Genomic DNA, 17238 nt, shown 5'->3' on the forward strand with positions numbered 1-17238 from the left:
GATCATGAAACTTGATAGGTAAATTGATCAGGACTCGCAAATGACCCCTATTGATTTTGAGGTCACTATGTCAAAGGTCAAGGTCACAGTGACCCGAAATAGTAAAATGGTTTCCGGATGATAACTCAAGAACGCTTATGCCTAGGATCATGAAACTTTATAGGTAGATTGATCATGACTCGCAGATGACCCCTATTGATTTTCAGGTCACTAGGTCAAAGGTCAAGGTCACGATGACCCGAAATAGTAAAATGGTTTCCGGATGATAACTGAAGAACGCTTATTCCTAGGACCATGAAACTTGATAGGTAGATTGATCATGACTCGCAGATGACCCTTATTGATTTTCAGATCACTTGGTCAAAGGTCAAGGTCACGGTGACCCGAAATAGTAAAATGGTGTCCGGATGATAACTCGAGAACGCTTAGGCCTAGGATCATGAAACTTGATAGGTAGATTGATCATGACTCGCAGATGACCCCTATTGATTTTCAGGTCACTAGGTCAAAGGTCCAGGTCACGATGACCTGAAATAGTAAAATGGTTTCCGGATGATAACTGAAGAATGCTTATTCCTAGGATCATGAAACTTGATAGGTAGATTGATCATGACTCGCAGATGACCCCTATTGATTTTCAGGTCACTTGGTCAAAGGTCAAGGTCACGGTGACCCGAAATAGTAAAATGGTGTCCGGATGATAACTCGAGAATGCTTATGGCTAGGATCATGAAACTTCATAGGTACATTGATCATGACTGGCAGATGACCCCTATTGATTTTCAGGTCGCTAGGTCAAAGGTCAAGGTCACAGTGACAAAAAACATATTCACACAATGGCTCTCACTACAACGGAGAGCCCATATGGGGGGCATGCATGTTTTACAAACAGCCCTTGTTTATTTCTAATAGCCCGAATACCATTTCACCAGTCGGGCTTATACTTACCGTGAAGACTGCAATTGGATATGAAATCCAGTATTTTCACAGAAAATGACCCGTGAACCCGCCGTTCTTATACAAACAAATAACAATTTGCGCCAAATTTGACTTGTGCAGTTTTCGAAGAACAGCGACGATATGTCATCCTATAGTGACAGCTCTTGTTTTTAGCTCGACTATTATATATGAAATATATATAGTGGAGTTATCCTACTCACCCGGCGTCGGCGTTTGCGTTGGCGATCAAATGTTAAAGTTTGCGTACTACTCCAAATATTTTCAATGTCCCTTGACATATTGCTTTCATATTTTGCATACTTCTTTACCAACATGACCCCAACCTATAAACAAGAGCAGACAACTCTATGAAGCCTTTTGTAATAATTATGGCCCCTTTTCTACTTAGAATATGCATATTATTGATAAATCTATGTTAAAGTTTGCGTACCACCTCAAATATTTTCAATGTCCCTTGACATATTGCTTTAATGTTTTGCAAACTTCTTTACCAACATGACCCCAATCTATAAACAAGAGCAGACAACTCTATCTAGCATTTTGTAAGAATATTATTGATAAATCTATGTTTAAGTTTGCATACCACCTCAAATAGTTTCAATGTCCCTTGGCATATTGCTTTCATATTTTGTAAACTTCTTTATCAACATGAACCCAATCTGTAAACAAGAGCAGACAACTGTTTCAAGCATTTTGTAAGAATTATGGCCCTTTTTCGATTATAATATGCATATGACTTTAGTTACATTGCCATAACGTCTTTATTTATGATCACATTTTATTAATACTTTGACAAAACAACACTTACCTGAATACCACAATGGATTCCACCCAAACAATACCCCACGCCCCAACCCGGAAAACCTGCCCCCCCCCCCCCCCAAAAAAAATAAAAAATGGTTTCCTTTTTTTATTTTTGAAAGACCATCTAATAAATGACCACACCCACATTATACCACCCCCTTCTTCCCCCCCCCCCTCAAAAAAAAACACTATTTTTTTCCCCCTTTTTTTATTTTTGAAAGATTGTCTAATAAATTATTGAATATGAACAATTTCCCCATGATGGCTTACGTTATACTGTCAAGCACTCGAATAGTCGAGCGTGCTGTCCTCTTGACAGCTCTTGTTTGTTAAACATGTTTAAATCTTTACTGGATAATTATGCCACTTGTCAAAGAATTGTGTATAATGAAGTGTAACTTTCCTGTTGAATTTTCATTATGTTTGCATGTTGGTAGACCATCTGTTTCTGTTTGATATCCAGAGAGTGCTTTTATCTACAACCAAGCAAATCAGTATGATGGTTACATGGTGTGAAAGGAAGAAGCTTAGTAATTTTGAGGTCAAAGTCATTAAGTGATTTTTTGGATGGAAGAGAAAATGCCATGAAAGTATTTCAAATTATTGTGAGTTTTCTGAAGTTGTTACCTTGTTTGAAAAAGAGCCACAATAAACATTTGGAAGTTTATTACAGTCAGTTCATTAATTGAATGTGTGCTATGATATTGTTAAAAAAGCATATTTTATTTTCATTGATTTAATGAAGGCATTTGTTCTAAACTTCTAGCAAGGACCGTCATCGAGACGACGTTCGTGAGAGTCTACGTATGAAGGATGAGTTTCTCAAGTACCTGCTCACGGTCACCTTTCAGAAACTGGGTCAGATCCAGGACAGGGGCCAGTGTGAGGGGCTGGAGGGGAAGAGTAAACCAAGGATCTTTGAACACCTGTGTCACATTGCCAGGTACTGACAATCTCAGAATGCAATTAACCATACACATAGATCACTGATAGTAAATATAGAAAAATATTTTCCTTAAATAATCCATAGATAACTAGGTAGTTGTTTTTTAAAATTGATAAAATTGTGTCTCATTAATAATTCGAGTTACAATGGAGATATTGTGCTGAATGGTTGGGTGTTTTATATGCATACAGTCAATCATATTTTTAGAGACCACATAAGGGACTAACAAAAGTGGTCTCTTAATAAAATGGTCTTTAAATGAAAAGACCATTCTGGACAAAATAAAGTTAAACCATCGTCAGTATAAAATACATAGACTGATTCTGTGACACAACTATCTTGTTCATCGTTTAAATTATATGAAAAAAATCAAGATATTAGTGTATTGAAATATAAAGCATTACCTTGCACTTATATAACTGTTAATAATCCATCAAAACACTTTTGCTGTTTTTTGACAAAAATTGTGTTTTAAGAATTTCGTAAACACAAACGTTCGCCATTTTGTTTGAATATGTACGGGAAGTTGATATATCGGAACTACTCAGCCTTTCGCAAAAAGACAAGACAAATGTATTAATTGTTTCAAGGCTAATGCTGAATCATTACGATTGCTAATTATTTGGACTGAACATGCATGAATCACATGTTCAATAGCAACACATCAGTTATAGCTCTGAACTCCAACTTTGTACTCAGAGTAAAAGTTTCAAAAGGCGGAGCTATGCATGTGCTATTTCACGATTGGTTTAGCATGTTGAGTAAAACAAAGGAAGCCAATTTTATCGACAAATAAGTGTTGTTTTATGGCTTCTTGACAGGAAGCGGCTTTCCTTAAATTGTGTCAAACTGACAATAAATTGGCAATCAAGTTTGTCCCTGAACAGATTTTCAAATTTAAAAGCCACGTGGTTGCTAAATCAAATATTTGGACATCAAAACACTTGAAAATCAGCAGTGGTCGCAAAAGTCGCTTAATAAAATATCAAAATAGAGTGAAAACGCTCCTGGGGAATTCGCAGACATAGGTCACTTAATGCAAGTGGTCACATCCACAAGATTGACTGTACACTGCAACTCCAATATATCACGGTCCATTATATCGCGTTGTCCAATATATCGCGAATCGGCTATGGCTCCCAAAAATCTGATGAGCATAATCTCTAAATAACATGCTTTAAAATCTGAGAATTTGATGAGATGAAATCCGTTTCAAAGTTGTATTTTACCCTTTTTTCACCCACCTTAATTTCTGTTTAATCCGACATTCATAATCCAGTTTTAACCAGATTGTTTGCTCTCATTGTACACCACTCTAGCACCTGTGTACTGCGATAAACAATAATCAAACTTGTCAAACATCACAGGTCATTTTGGGTGTTAACCATTCTCTATTGAATTTGCTTTGAACTGCCGAAACGCACCAGTAAACACATGAAGTTGTAAACAATTATAACTGTAATTGTCACAAGTCAATACTGACCTATCTCGGCAATCTTTGCGCTTTAGATACAGTGTAAATTATTTGCTTTTAATTGAGAGGTGAATCATGTCCCTCAGTTTGTCAAACTTTCCATGCTTTTCATGAGGTGAATGACGTCATTTTGTAAATGGGTCTAATTTGTGCATGCTTTCTTGAACAATAACATTTGACAATGGTGTTTCGGATTACAAATTTAATTATATGCATTTCAAAATACTTACATGGAATAATGATTTGTGTTATACCAATGAATAACATATGGATGCAACACACAAATCAATATGGTAAGTAAATAGTGTGTTTTGAGATTGCCAAACTATGCTAATGCATACATATACATGATGAATAACTTGACAATTTATATCGCGCTCCGGATATATCACGGTCGCGATCTTTGGATCCCTTCAACCGCGATATATTGGAGTTGCAGTGTAGTTAGCTAAGCATTGCATTTGTTGTTAGTCAGATTATTGTTAAGGTCACTTTTACTAAAAATATACTTATAATTTGCAGGGCTGGTCAAGAAATGGCCTGTGCTCTGTAAAAAGGGGTTTAATATAAATTGTGTAAAGTGTCGACCTAGATAAGCCTGTGCAGTCCGCACAGGCTGCAGTCCGCACAGGCTAATCAAAGGTGACTCTTCGCTTTTATGACATTTTTCATTTAAAGAAAGTCTCTTCTTACTTAAATTGCAGTTAAGGCAGAAAGTGTTGCCCCTGAATAGCCTGTGCAGACAGCAAGGCTAATCGAGGACGACACTAGACAAATGCATTAAACCCCCTTTTCACAGAGCATGACCCAAATGCATTTCTGTTCAGCTGGGTGAACGTCCAAGTCATGGCTATAATAGATAACACTGTTGTGACTAAATAACATGAGTATGTATGGAGAAATATTGTGTGTAGGTAGCTTACATCAAACAGGTGGTTTCTGGTAAAAAAAACTATAGCTTTCATTGACAAGGTTTCATTTTTATGTATCTTTGGAAAAATGGAGATTGCATAGAGGTCTAATTTGGTATTGTTTTGAATGCATTTCAGGTCATGATCACTGTAACTGAATATACAAATAAGCAAAGGGTGTTTTTTTTTGTCAATAACTTAAGTTTGCTTTGAACAATCTTGATGAAACTTAGGATGTAGCAAGTCTGCATGGAGAACTAGCTTGGGGTGGTATTTCAGGGACCGAATTTAACCTATAAAGGCACTTATATTTTTTTGCAAGTAGATTTTTTTTTCACTTGCAAAATGAAAAACTTACTCGCAATTTGGGAATTTTTAATATTTTTTTTATTTTAGACAATACATTTATTGTTCCATATTGCGTAACAGTGTGCATTATATGTTGGCTACTTAAAAAAGCATACTCATTGCCGGAACACAAAAGTTATCTCAATAATTATAGTCATGGACGCACATTCAATATTCAGCCATTGTGACTTGAAACTCAAAATTGTTTAAAACAAGCTTTAATTATATTTGCCATTTACAAGGCTAAATGCAACCTTTAAAAAAAATAAAATTGAAGCTTTAAGTTTGTTTGCTGTCTCAGCGTGCTCATACACCGGCCTCTTCAGAAATTTGTCCATGATTGATGAAAGTTTTTGATCGTTCAGACAGAAAGATTTTTGGAAAGTCGAGATCACTGAGACGCTTATTAGCGCAAGCGCCTGGCGAACCATAGCTCCTACCAGAGTAGCTTCCATTGAATCTTACAACAACAACAAAAACAACAATGGCGGGCGATTCCGCCGAATGTGTTAATGCAATTTTTATTATAACACTTAAATCGTTTAATTTATCAAGATTTTGATCTTGAAAATGGGAGTTGTGGTTAAAGGAAGTAATTATCTCTCAATACTTAAAGGATTTATGTAAAAACAGGTTTGAGAAATATGAAATTTCAACTCGCATAAAATTGCAAGCTTTATATTTTTCAACTCGCTATCCATAAATCTTGCTCGCATTTTGCGAGTATGCGAGCTAAGTTTTGGTCCCTGTATTTGATGCATGTCAGGTCAATGTCACAGTTATGAAAATAAAACAGTGACTTATGTTTCATAAGTTCAGTTAGGACTAAGATTTGCCTACTAATTATGTTTGTATGTAGCTTACATAAATACCAAGCTTGGGATTGAACAATTATTCAAATTAAAATAATTTAAATGTTGGGTTTCTTGTAAAGTTGAGTTTCTTGTTTTTGATTTAATTAATATTGTTTTGTCAATAAATTTTCAGGTTGTTATTAGGCTACTATGTGGAAAATCAAAAGCTGGAAGGTGAACAGAGGGTAAGAGAAAAACAGCTTCTGACCTTGACCTTGGAAAGCCTAGCAACAACCTTTAGCATAGCAACGCAACAGTTTGCCAAAGACTTGAAGATGTTCCTAGACGGTCTAGGTAACTTGTATTTTTGTTCAAATATCAAACTTGTTATACTGCTTTACGATGCAGAGTCTTGATCCTAGAGGCACCTTGAAATTTGACAGTGATTAATTTGAGCATGGCGCTGGAAAAATGGGGTTTAATGCATGTGCGTGAAGTTTTGTCCCAAATAAGCTGATGCAGTCTGCACAGACTAATCTAATACGACATGTTCTGATTTAACAGGATGTTGCTATAAAGACTCCCTTGAAACAAATAATACGATAAAAGTGGAAAGTGTTGTCTCTGATTAGCCTGTGAAGACTGCACAGACTAGCCTATTATAAAACTTTAGGCACATGCATTGAACCCCATTTTACCCAGAGGGACGCTTAATTGTAATTTGATACTATCTTGTTTCCGAAAAATTGGAGTTTAAATATACAAAGAATTTCTTTAAAAACTTGATGTGAAGGATTGAAGGTGTAAGTAGATCTACCTAATCTTTATATTGTTGGAGTATGTGTAACCCAGCCAGAAAATTCACCGACCACCATGGGGTATGGAACCCGGGACCTTACGGTTCCAAATCAGGCAGACACTCCACCACGTTGCTATAAAAGCTAGTTCATATAGCAAAGCAGTATAAGTTCTCCGTGTACCGAACCCTGCTACATACACCCCCTCTAATTGTGATTTTTTTTTACGAATTTCCTATTGCCATGACATCTGTGGGACGTCTGACACACATGGTGAGTTTTTTACGTTAGGTGCCAATGTAACCCAGCCAGAGAATTCCCCAACCACCGTGGGGATCAAACCCGGGACCTCCCAGTTCCAAACAGGCAGACACTCTACTGCGTCGCTATAAAAGCTAGCTCATATAGCAAAGCAGTATAAGTTCTCCTAATACCAAACCCTGCTACACATGTTTTATCATTTAGAACTTTTTTCCTGCAGAGGTGGAAGGATGTGAGAAAGCTCAAACCTTGGATGCTGAAATTTACTTCCATGTGAAATTCATTCAGGTATAGAATACTTGTGTATATTAATGTCACATGCAATGATCAATATAACAGAAAACTTATCACTGATTTATATTGAACAGAGAGCTTTGTTTGTTGTTGGACATTGAAAGAAAAGTTCCTTGGAAAATATAATATAACTTTTGGTGACTACTGACGGCTAAAGTAAATTTTTCCGAGGAATTTAAAGTGGTTGGAAATTGGCACAAGATTTTGTAATAAAATGCATTTTTAGCTCACCTGAGCTTTTGTGATCGTCTTTTGTCCGTCGTCTGTCGTATGTCAACATTTTGCCTTGTAAACACTCTAGAGGCAACATTTATTGTCTGATGTTCATGAAATTTGGTAAGAACATTTCTCCCATTGATACCTCGACTGAGTTCGAAACTGGGTCATGCTGGGTCAAAAACTAGGTAACTAGGTCCAAAAAAAAAGAAAAACCTTGTGAACACTGTAGAAGTCACATTTGATGCCAAATCTTCATGTAACTTTGTCAAAATGTTTGTCTAAATGATATGTTGGGTAAGTTCAAAAATGTTTCCGATCCGTTGAAAAACATGGCCGCTAGGGGGCGGGGCAGTATTCCTTATATGGCTATAGAGAAACCTTGTGAACACTCTAGAAGTCACAAGTTTTGCCCAATCATCATGAAACTTTGTCAAAACAGTGATTTCATTGATATCTCGGGCGAGTTCGAAAATGGTCCAGATCGATGAAAAAACATTACCGCCAGGGGACAGAGCAGTTTTCCTTATATGGCTATAGTAAAACCTTGTTAACACTCTAGAGGCCACATTTATTGTCCAATCTTCATGAAATTTGGTCAGAAAATTGGTCTTAATGATATCTTGGATTAGTTCGAAAATGGTTACGTTTGCTTGAAAAACATGGCTGCCAAGGGGTGGGGCATTTTTCCTTATATGGCTATATATGGCTATAGTAAAACCTTCTGAACACTCTAAAGGCCATATTTATTGTCCAATCTTCATGAAATTTGGTCCGAAGATTGGTCTCAATGATATCTTAAATGAGTTCGAAAATGGTTACGTTTGCTTGAAAAACATGGCTGCCAAGAGGCGGGGCATTTTTCCTTATATGGCTATATATGGCTATAGTAAAATCTTGTTAACACTTTAGAGGCCACATTTATTGTCCGATCTTCATGAAACTTGGTCAGAAGATTCATCCCAATAATATCGTGGACGAGTTAAAATATGATGCTGGTTGGTTGAAAAACATGGCCGCCAGGGGGCGGGGTATTTTTCCTTATATGGCTATAGTAAAACCTTGTTAACACTCGAGAGGCCACATTTACAGACCTTCAACCGTTCCTATTTTTAGCTCACCTGAGCACAACGTGCTCATGGTGAGCTTTTCTGATCGCCTTTTGTCCGTCGTCTGTCGTCAACATTTTGCCTTGTGAACACTCTAGAGGCCACATTTATTGTCTGATCTTCATGAAATTTGGTCAGAACATTTGTCCCATTGATACCTCGACTGAGTTCGAAACTGGGTCATGCTGGTTCAAAAACTAGGTCACTAGGTAAAAAAAAAGAACAACCTTGTGAACACTGAAGAAGTCACATTTGATTTCCAATCTTCATGTAACTTTGTCTAAATGATATGTTGGTTGAGTTCAAAAATGGTTCCGGTCCATTAAAAAACATGACCACCAGGGGGCGGGGCAGTATTCCATATATGGCTATAGAGAAACCTTGTGAACACTCTAGAAGTCACAATTTTTGCCCAATCATTATGAAACTTGATCAAAACATTGATTTCATTGATATCTCGGACGAGTTCGAAAATGGTCCTGCTCGGTGAAAAAACATGGCCGCCAGGGAGCGGGGCAGTTTTCCTAATATGGCTATAGTAAAACCTTGTTAACACTCTAGAGGCCACATTTATTGTCCAATCTTCATGAAATTTGGTCAGATGATTGGTCTGTATGATATCTTGGATGAGTTCGAAATGGTTATGTTTGCTTGAAAGACATGGCTGCCAAGGGGCCGGGCATTTTTCCTTATATGGATATATATGGCTATAGTAAAACCTTGTGAACACTCTAGAAGCCACATTTATTGTCCAATCTTCATGAAATTTGGTCAGAAGATTGGTCTCAATGATATATTGGATGAGTTCGAAAATGTTATGTTTGCTTGAAAAACATGGTTGCCAAGGGGCGGGGCATTTTTCCTAATATGGCTATAGTAAAATCTTGTTAACACTTTAGAGGCCACATTTATTGTCCGATCTTCATGAAACTTGGTCAGAAGATTCATCCTAATAATATCTTGGACGAGTTCAAAAATGATTCCAGTTGGCTGAAAAACATGGCCGCCAGGGGGCGGGGCATTTGTCCTTATATGGCTATAGTAAAACCTTGTTAACACCCTAGAAGCCACATTTATTTTCCGATCTTCATGAAACTTGGTTAGAAGATTTGTCCTAATGATATCTTGGATGAGTTTGAAAATGGTTTTTGTTGCTTAAAAAAATATGGCCACCAGAGGGCGGGGCTTTTTTCCTAATATGGCTATATATCATGCTTTAGTAAAACCTTGTTAGCACTATAGAGGCCACATATATTGTCCGATTATCATGATTGGTCAGATGATTTGTCCCAATGTATCTTGGATGAGTTTGAAAATGGTACCGGTTGGTGGAAAAACATGGCTGCCAATGGAGCGTGGCATTTTTCCTTATAGCTATAGTTAAACCTTGTTAACACTCTAGAAGCCATATTTATTGTACGATCAATGATATTTTGGACAAGTTTGAAAATGGTTCTAGTTGCTTGAAAAACATGGCCACCAGTGGACGGGGCATTTTTCCTTATATGGACTTATGAATCTTCATGAAACTTTGTCAGTATATTTGTTTAAATGATATCTTGGATGTGTATGAAAATGGTTCTGGTCTGTTGAAAAACGTGGCTGCCAGGGTGTTCACTAGTCATGCGAGTTGGTAAGAACATTTTGTTCTTATAAAATATTGGGCTGCACAGAACAGATCAGTTCCTTTGAATCTCAGGTGAGCGACTTTGGGCCTTTCAGGCCCTCTTATTTTAGGTGGGTCCACTTTTTCATGTACCCAAGGAGTATTATTGCCTTGTGCATTTTTTTGTGTTTTAACTTACCTGAGCACTTGGTGCTTGCGATGAGCATTTGCGTTCAACGCATGTGTTGCTTCTTTCAACTGTATTCTCGTTACCACATTTTCCATCCAATCTGTATGAAACTTCTTAAGAATGTTTATCTTTATATTGTCTGTGCCGAGTTCAAATCTGAGTCACAAATGTCCAAAAAATGTGTCAACAGATCAAATTTTAGAAGAAGAAAAAAAGCAAAATTCTAGAAGCCGCACTTATGACAGAATATAAAACATGGTTTGACGGAATAAATTTTGTGAAAATAGCAAGGCCATGGTGAATTTGAATTCTCTACTGTTCCATTGCGTGCAATTGAAGCAATAAGACAATACAATTGTAATATCCTCATAAACAAATTTTGATAGCAAGTATACTGCAGGTACTTTGGCTGTTTAGGTTTTGGTTGATAAGTCCGGATAAATTGTTTCAAGCTCTTATAGTGAACTACTTGTTCAGTTCTCAAGCAATTGAAATGAATTGAATTAATACTTAATAAACATCATCACCAAGGAGTATAGAAATGCAAGGGACTTAAATCCCTGGAGATCCTCACATTCTAGAGTTATTTTCCCTTGACCATAACTAACAAAGCAGTGCTAGGGGTATGAGTCACATTTGTTTGCAACAAACAAATACACCTCATGTTTGATTTTATAACCCTCTCCAAATCAGAAGTCAAAATGGCTATATGTAAACAGCAAAAAACCAAGACAGCCTGCAAGTAACTGGCAGGCGGTCCATATTGTGTTTCATTTGCTGCTCATCAGTATCTTATTGTTGGAAATGAAGGTTTTAAAACTTTGAATCTATTAAGAAAAGTCTTAAAGTCACTATCACGCTCACCAATTCATACGGCTACTGTATTATGCTATATAAAAACATTCGACAACAAGTAGTACCATACGATGGTTAATTACAATAGGAAGACCCTAAAACAAGTAACATTGATGTAAAAACGTTATATTACAAGCATTCGGCAAGTTTTAAGCATCTAAATATCAAAATATCGTTCCACGATGTAATCTACTTTCGCTTTCGAGTCAGGATCGGATTCATTCGGGTTGCGTTCATTTGCATAATTTATACAAGCCATTTTCGCATTAGCTAAGTTCCAGTTACCCAGAATTCATTTTGATTTCACAGAATGATTATTCATGAGAGCTACGTCATGCTTCCGACGCTTACCGTATCCAATCTCGTGTACGCCCGTAAATGTTCGGATATTTCACGGGAGATATAAATGGAATTATTTGTGGCCACAAAAAAATAAAAACGAGCATTTTGTATCTCGTTAAATCAATTCTACCAGACAACATCTAACGTTGAAATTTTGCATTTTGCTAAAAGGAACATTGATTTTTTTATGGGTTAGCTTTATTTAACAAAATATTCGATATTTTTGAGCGTGATTGTTACTTTAAATTTGATTTTCTGATTGACTGCAATTGGGTTAAAATGCTTCTTTGATAGGTTAAAGGTTATTCATTCGAACATATTAATGATGGTTATAAAGATGTTTTGGGGGAAACTCGTGGCAGCGACTGGTTATGATTTTTTTTCAGCATAATTCATTCCAGCTATGAGGTATAAACATGTTTTATGCGTAATTCATTGCAGCGATTGGTTATGGACATGTTTTCGGCGGATGAAGATCACCAGTGCCTGAAGGCAGTCGGCCTCCTGTTGAGCGTGATTGTACAGCTCAGTAAAACCCTGGGCCCTGAGTTCACGGACTGTGACCAGATACTGGCCTGGTTTTACAAGCTTGCTCAGGAACAGACTATCGGTATGAATCTTTTTTTCTCAACTATGCGGCAGTTGTAACAAGCCCTTGCAGTTTGGCTAAGCCAGCCAGAATTCGTATTGAGCCTTTTTCTGGCAAAACAGGGCTGAATGCATGTGTGTACAGTGTCATCCCAGGGATGACCCCTTTATGCACATGCATTTAGCCAAGTTTTAACAGAACAAGTATCAATAAGTACCTTTCTAGAAAAATATCCAGCCACTGTGTTGAGGCAGACAATCTGCTGTCGATATGAACGCTAGGCCATTAAGCAAAGCAGTGTGATTGTGCCTTATGTATTTCCCTTCTGCATTATTTAATTTCTTTTGAGCAAGAAATGTAATAAACTTGCCTATATGAATCAGAAAATCTGGTCAAGCCTGATTAAAAATTTACAACTGCTAAGTTTGGAAGATTGTGCGAATGTAATTATTGTAAAAAACGTTGATAGCTTAATTTTTTTCTCCATCTTAAATACTAAAGGTGAGCAAACAAAATGTGCATCTGCTGGTTTCAGATGACCTGTCCCTTGTGAAGTCCCTACTGTCCTCTCTGATGCTGCTGGGACAGAAATGGCAGGGTGCTGTCGTGATTCTAAGGGACCTGGCCCAGGATATCCACTGTCAGATAGGGGACATTGACTCTGTATGTAGAGTGATAGATATAGCTGTTCAATTTGATTCGCAATAAAAAGACAAAATCAAATGGTTGGCCCTTCCCAGATTCACTTGTTTAGTCTGCACAGGCTAGCCAGGGACAGCACTTTCCGCCAAAACTGGATTTTTGCTAAGAAGAGATATTCTTTAAACGTAAAAATATCATTCAAGCGGAAAGTGTCTCCCTGATTAGACTGTGCAGACTGCACAGTCTAATCTGGGATGACACTACGCACATGCATTAAACCCCCTTTTCGTTGAGCCATACTCAAATGTTTTCATTTATTTATGTTTGCTTATCCCAATCATTTCTTCAAATACAATTAATTCTCAGTGCTCCAGCCAGCTTTTCAAAATAGAGGGGAGCTTCCCCAAAAAGGGCACATTTCACGCGTTATTTTGGAAAATAGGGCATTTGGTTATAAATATACTTAAGTATATACTTTGGTTATACTATATACTTATAAATCGTAAACACTAGTGCATTGGATGACTTCACCAATTGTATGCTGTTCCTCATTTTGTGTAATGAAATTACAATAAATATATTACTATCTACATTGGCGCTAAGGAAAACAACTTAATAGCCAATTTCCTAACCGCTATGGGCTAGCATCCGACTACACGCATTAGAGATATGAAGATATTATATTTCTTTCTGGTGTGTGTGTGTGTGGGGGGGGGGAATTTTGTTGTTTTTTTTATCACCTATCATCATTGAACTGCATGTTAATCTTTCAGGTTCCAGTTTCAGCATTAGTGGCCTTTTAGAAGAAAATGAAATGAAGAAAACATGAAATAAATTCAGGGGTTTCACTGGGTTAAAAAAACGTTGTGACTGTCACTACTTAAATTTGTTGCTTTAAATAACGTTGAGCTAATGTTTGTCCACAATAATAATATTAGCGCAATGTCGGGTAATTCCGACAGTCGTCTAATTTCGACACTTTTCACAGTATTTATCAGACCAGTCTTAAATCATCATCATCCCGTATGATTTCGTTGTAAAATGTGACGTAGTTGGTGTTGTGACATCACCAGATAACATCTCTCTATGAAACGTCTCCTAATTGCATGTAAGTGAGTCATTTAAAATACGTACATTGTATTACTTAGAGAATTTTTATAGCGTTATGAGCTTCGCTAAGGGAGGTTACATAATTGTCAATTACGTCCCTTCAGGATTTTGCTGTATTTCTGGTATTTGTACAAGTTCTAGTATAAAATTTGTTTCACTTGACCTGTATTTGTGTTTGAATAGTGCAAATCGTTTGTTAAACTATGATTTGTGGGGTGTCGAAATTATCCTCCGATTTTATACGATGGTGGGTAATTCCGACACTCCAAATGTTTTCAAGCGTTCCCAGCGCATATGGAAAGATAGATTCGTTGAATAAAATTACTCTTTAAATAGTTGACGCAGCTTATTGAATATTATATTTAGCTCTCTCTATATCTTTTCAAGCAGATTGTATAAAATTAGAGCTATTTAAAGATTGTGAAGGTTATTGATTAATGAAAATGTATTTTTTTTACTTAATTATATCGTTAATTGGATCACCTGTGATCACCTCGGATGCTGCGCAACCACCGTAAACACCTGTCTGCAAGGGTCATTCACGCGTTTTAAATGTACATGTACAAAAGAAAATCATATACATGTGTACTACATGTAGATGTTATAAGTATGTGCACACGTATGCACTTAAATTTGTACAGTATATAACGTCGGAAACGTAAATAAAGCGTTTAGATGATCAATACTATTAACTCTTAATGGCAATGCCAAATATATCGCGAGATATTTCAACTTTAGTTGAAATTCACAACGAAACTTTTAATGGAAATCAAATGATCACAATGTTGTACCCGCTACGAAATTTGTATTTACAAATAAATACACCCACGCCAATTTTCGCGCGCTTTTTATCAGGACAAAGAAATTCATTTATTTTATCTAGAAGTTGCTAACCGAAAATAGCTGTACCCGGCGCGTGCAAACCGTGTAAGATGATTTTCGCATGTTGGAATACAACTGTATTGTTTAGGGGCTTACATGCAGTTCATCAAACCTTTAAATAGAATCATATGCCGAAATTCATTTGATACTTTCGAAAATTGCGAACGTTTATGTTTATGGCATTCTTGAGCACTCTTATCGTCTATATTTCCCTCAGATAATTTGCTTTAAAAACGGAAATCGGGCGTATATGGGATTATCGATTAATGGATAATTAAAGAAGGGAGAAGTTGCATGTATTCGATAGATACAGATGACACATATGTATCGGAGGCGTTTTATTGTCGCCAATATATTTTAAATACTTATCACATCCTTTCGACCAGCATGTACATTAAAATAGAATTTATTTATTCATTATCACTCTTAAATTAAAGGGATCAATTCAATACGTTTATGTTCAATTATATTTAGCGAACACGATGATCACCGCGGTAGATATTATGGGTCCGCGGTGATTCGCGGTGTTAGTCTATGGCAAACGGCCCCCGCGACATTTGATCTGAACACCTATCGCGGGGTTCATATTGGTAAGCTAACAGTGAGATGAACATTACGGCGAGTGGCGTTTGTTTAAGTACACGGTGTCTGTACTGTATATTGAGTCAAGTGGTAGCACAATACGAACTCTAAATGCAATTTATTTATAATTCTCTGATTTGCAAATTAACACTAGTTTAGTATAATCCTATTTATTAAAGCTCCACTGCATGGAAAGCCTACGACTTATTAAAACACTCTCTCCTGATCGCTAGGCGGACATCACATCCACTAAACCACCACAACCTTATTAACAATCGATTGGTCATTTTCGGCTCATGTACTACTTACATAAACCCCGGGTACGCTTAAGTATACTTACATGTACCCCGGGTACGGTAAATATACTAAAATCTACCCGGGAATTTTTACGCTAAATCGGTCGTCGTCGGCTATTTTTTTTAGATTAATTATGTTCATATTTATGTCAATTTTCTGTTAAATTGCCTCTATATTATCGGAACCCATACTCAAAAAGCATGTTGATGCAGTTTATAAAAACAAATAACAGAAGTTTGTTTCGTAATAACGGTAATCGGTAGCGCGTTTTACGACATCTGATTTAGGGCGGGAATAAAACTCGGGTACAGTCTAATTTCGACCGGGTACGTTTTAGTATATTTACCGTACCCGGGGTTTATGTAAGTATACTTCAATGTACCCGGGGTAAATGTTAGCAGTACCCGAGCCGACAATGAACAATCGAGCCTAATTAACACTAGACATTAAAGAGATCGTGAAATTCTATCAATTGAGACATATAATGTAAATAACTGATTAAAACAGTTGTTGAAAATTAATACAAAGACAAGTGTCGAAATTAGCCGCTGACTGTCGAAATTAGCCGCTTACTGTCGAAATTACACTCCGCCGCATTTAGTTAAATCGCTTGAAGTTTTGAATTATGCCGGCAACGATAATAACGTTCGTTAGCAAATATCAACAAGTCAAAACGGTGTTTTTCATTTAGTTTGGGCACTTGGAGGGTAATTTCGACACATCAGGACTAAATCAAATTTTACTCTTAAGGTGTCGAAATTACCCGACTTTGCTCTAATTCAAACAAAAACCTATATTGACAAATTTAAAGTCTAAACAATGATCAATGTCACTATTAAGTAGCATCCAGTCTGGAGATTAAAATGAAACATTGTTATTGTTAATAATAGGATATATTTATTTCAACTGTCAACAACGTTGACAGTTTCGTTAGGTCGCGAAAATATATGACAATATCAACATTACATTTTACTTGCAGAGTGATAAATCCTCCTTCCAAACAAGTTCATTATTTGTTGAATTAACAACTATCTGCCCCTATTCATGTTAAAATTCATCATGATTGGGGACAGACAGTGTTTTAAAGTTCAGAAATAAAATCCAAACACAAATATGTTTTTCATGCGGTAATTTCGGACTAAAAATTAACCGCATGTTCGCATTAAAAAAGATGATTAATTTTCAAATGTTAATAGGTATGTTGAATTAAAAATCACTATTTTTGCAAA

The 17238-nt window shown here is 36.6% G+C and overlaps 1 protein-coding gene across 5 annotated transcripts in view; it reads left to right on the forward strand.

Moving 5' to 3' along the window:
• Positions 1-17238, forward strand: part of LOC127857140 (Fanconi anemia group I protein-like) — a 102534-nt gene that overhangs the window by 54740 nt on the left and 30556 nt on the right. For all 5 annotated transcript variants that reach the window (XM_052393516.1, XM_052393521.1, XM_052393518.1 and 2 more), the window contains 5 exons: positions 2531-2707; positions 6431-6591; positions 7516-7583; positions 12349-12517; positions 13032-13159. In XM_052393516.1, the coding sequence (XP_052249476.1) occupies positions 2531-2707; positions 6431-6591; positions 7516-7583; positions 12349-12517; positions 13032-13159 (703 nt within the window). The remainder of the gene's footprint in view (positions 1-2530; positions 2708-6430; positions 6592-7515; positions 7584-12348; positions 12518-13031; positions 13160-17238) is intronic.

This window comes from Dreissena polymorpha, chromosome 14 (assembly GCF_020536995.1).
Source record: "Dreissena polymorpha isolate Duluth1 chromosome 14, UMN_Dpol_1.0, whole genome shotgun sequence".
Lineage (NCBI taxonomy): Eukaryota > Metazoa > Mollusca > Bivalvia > Myida > Dreissenidae > Dreissena > Dreissena polymorpha.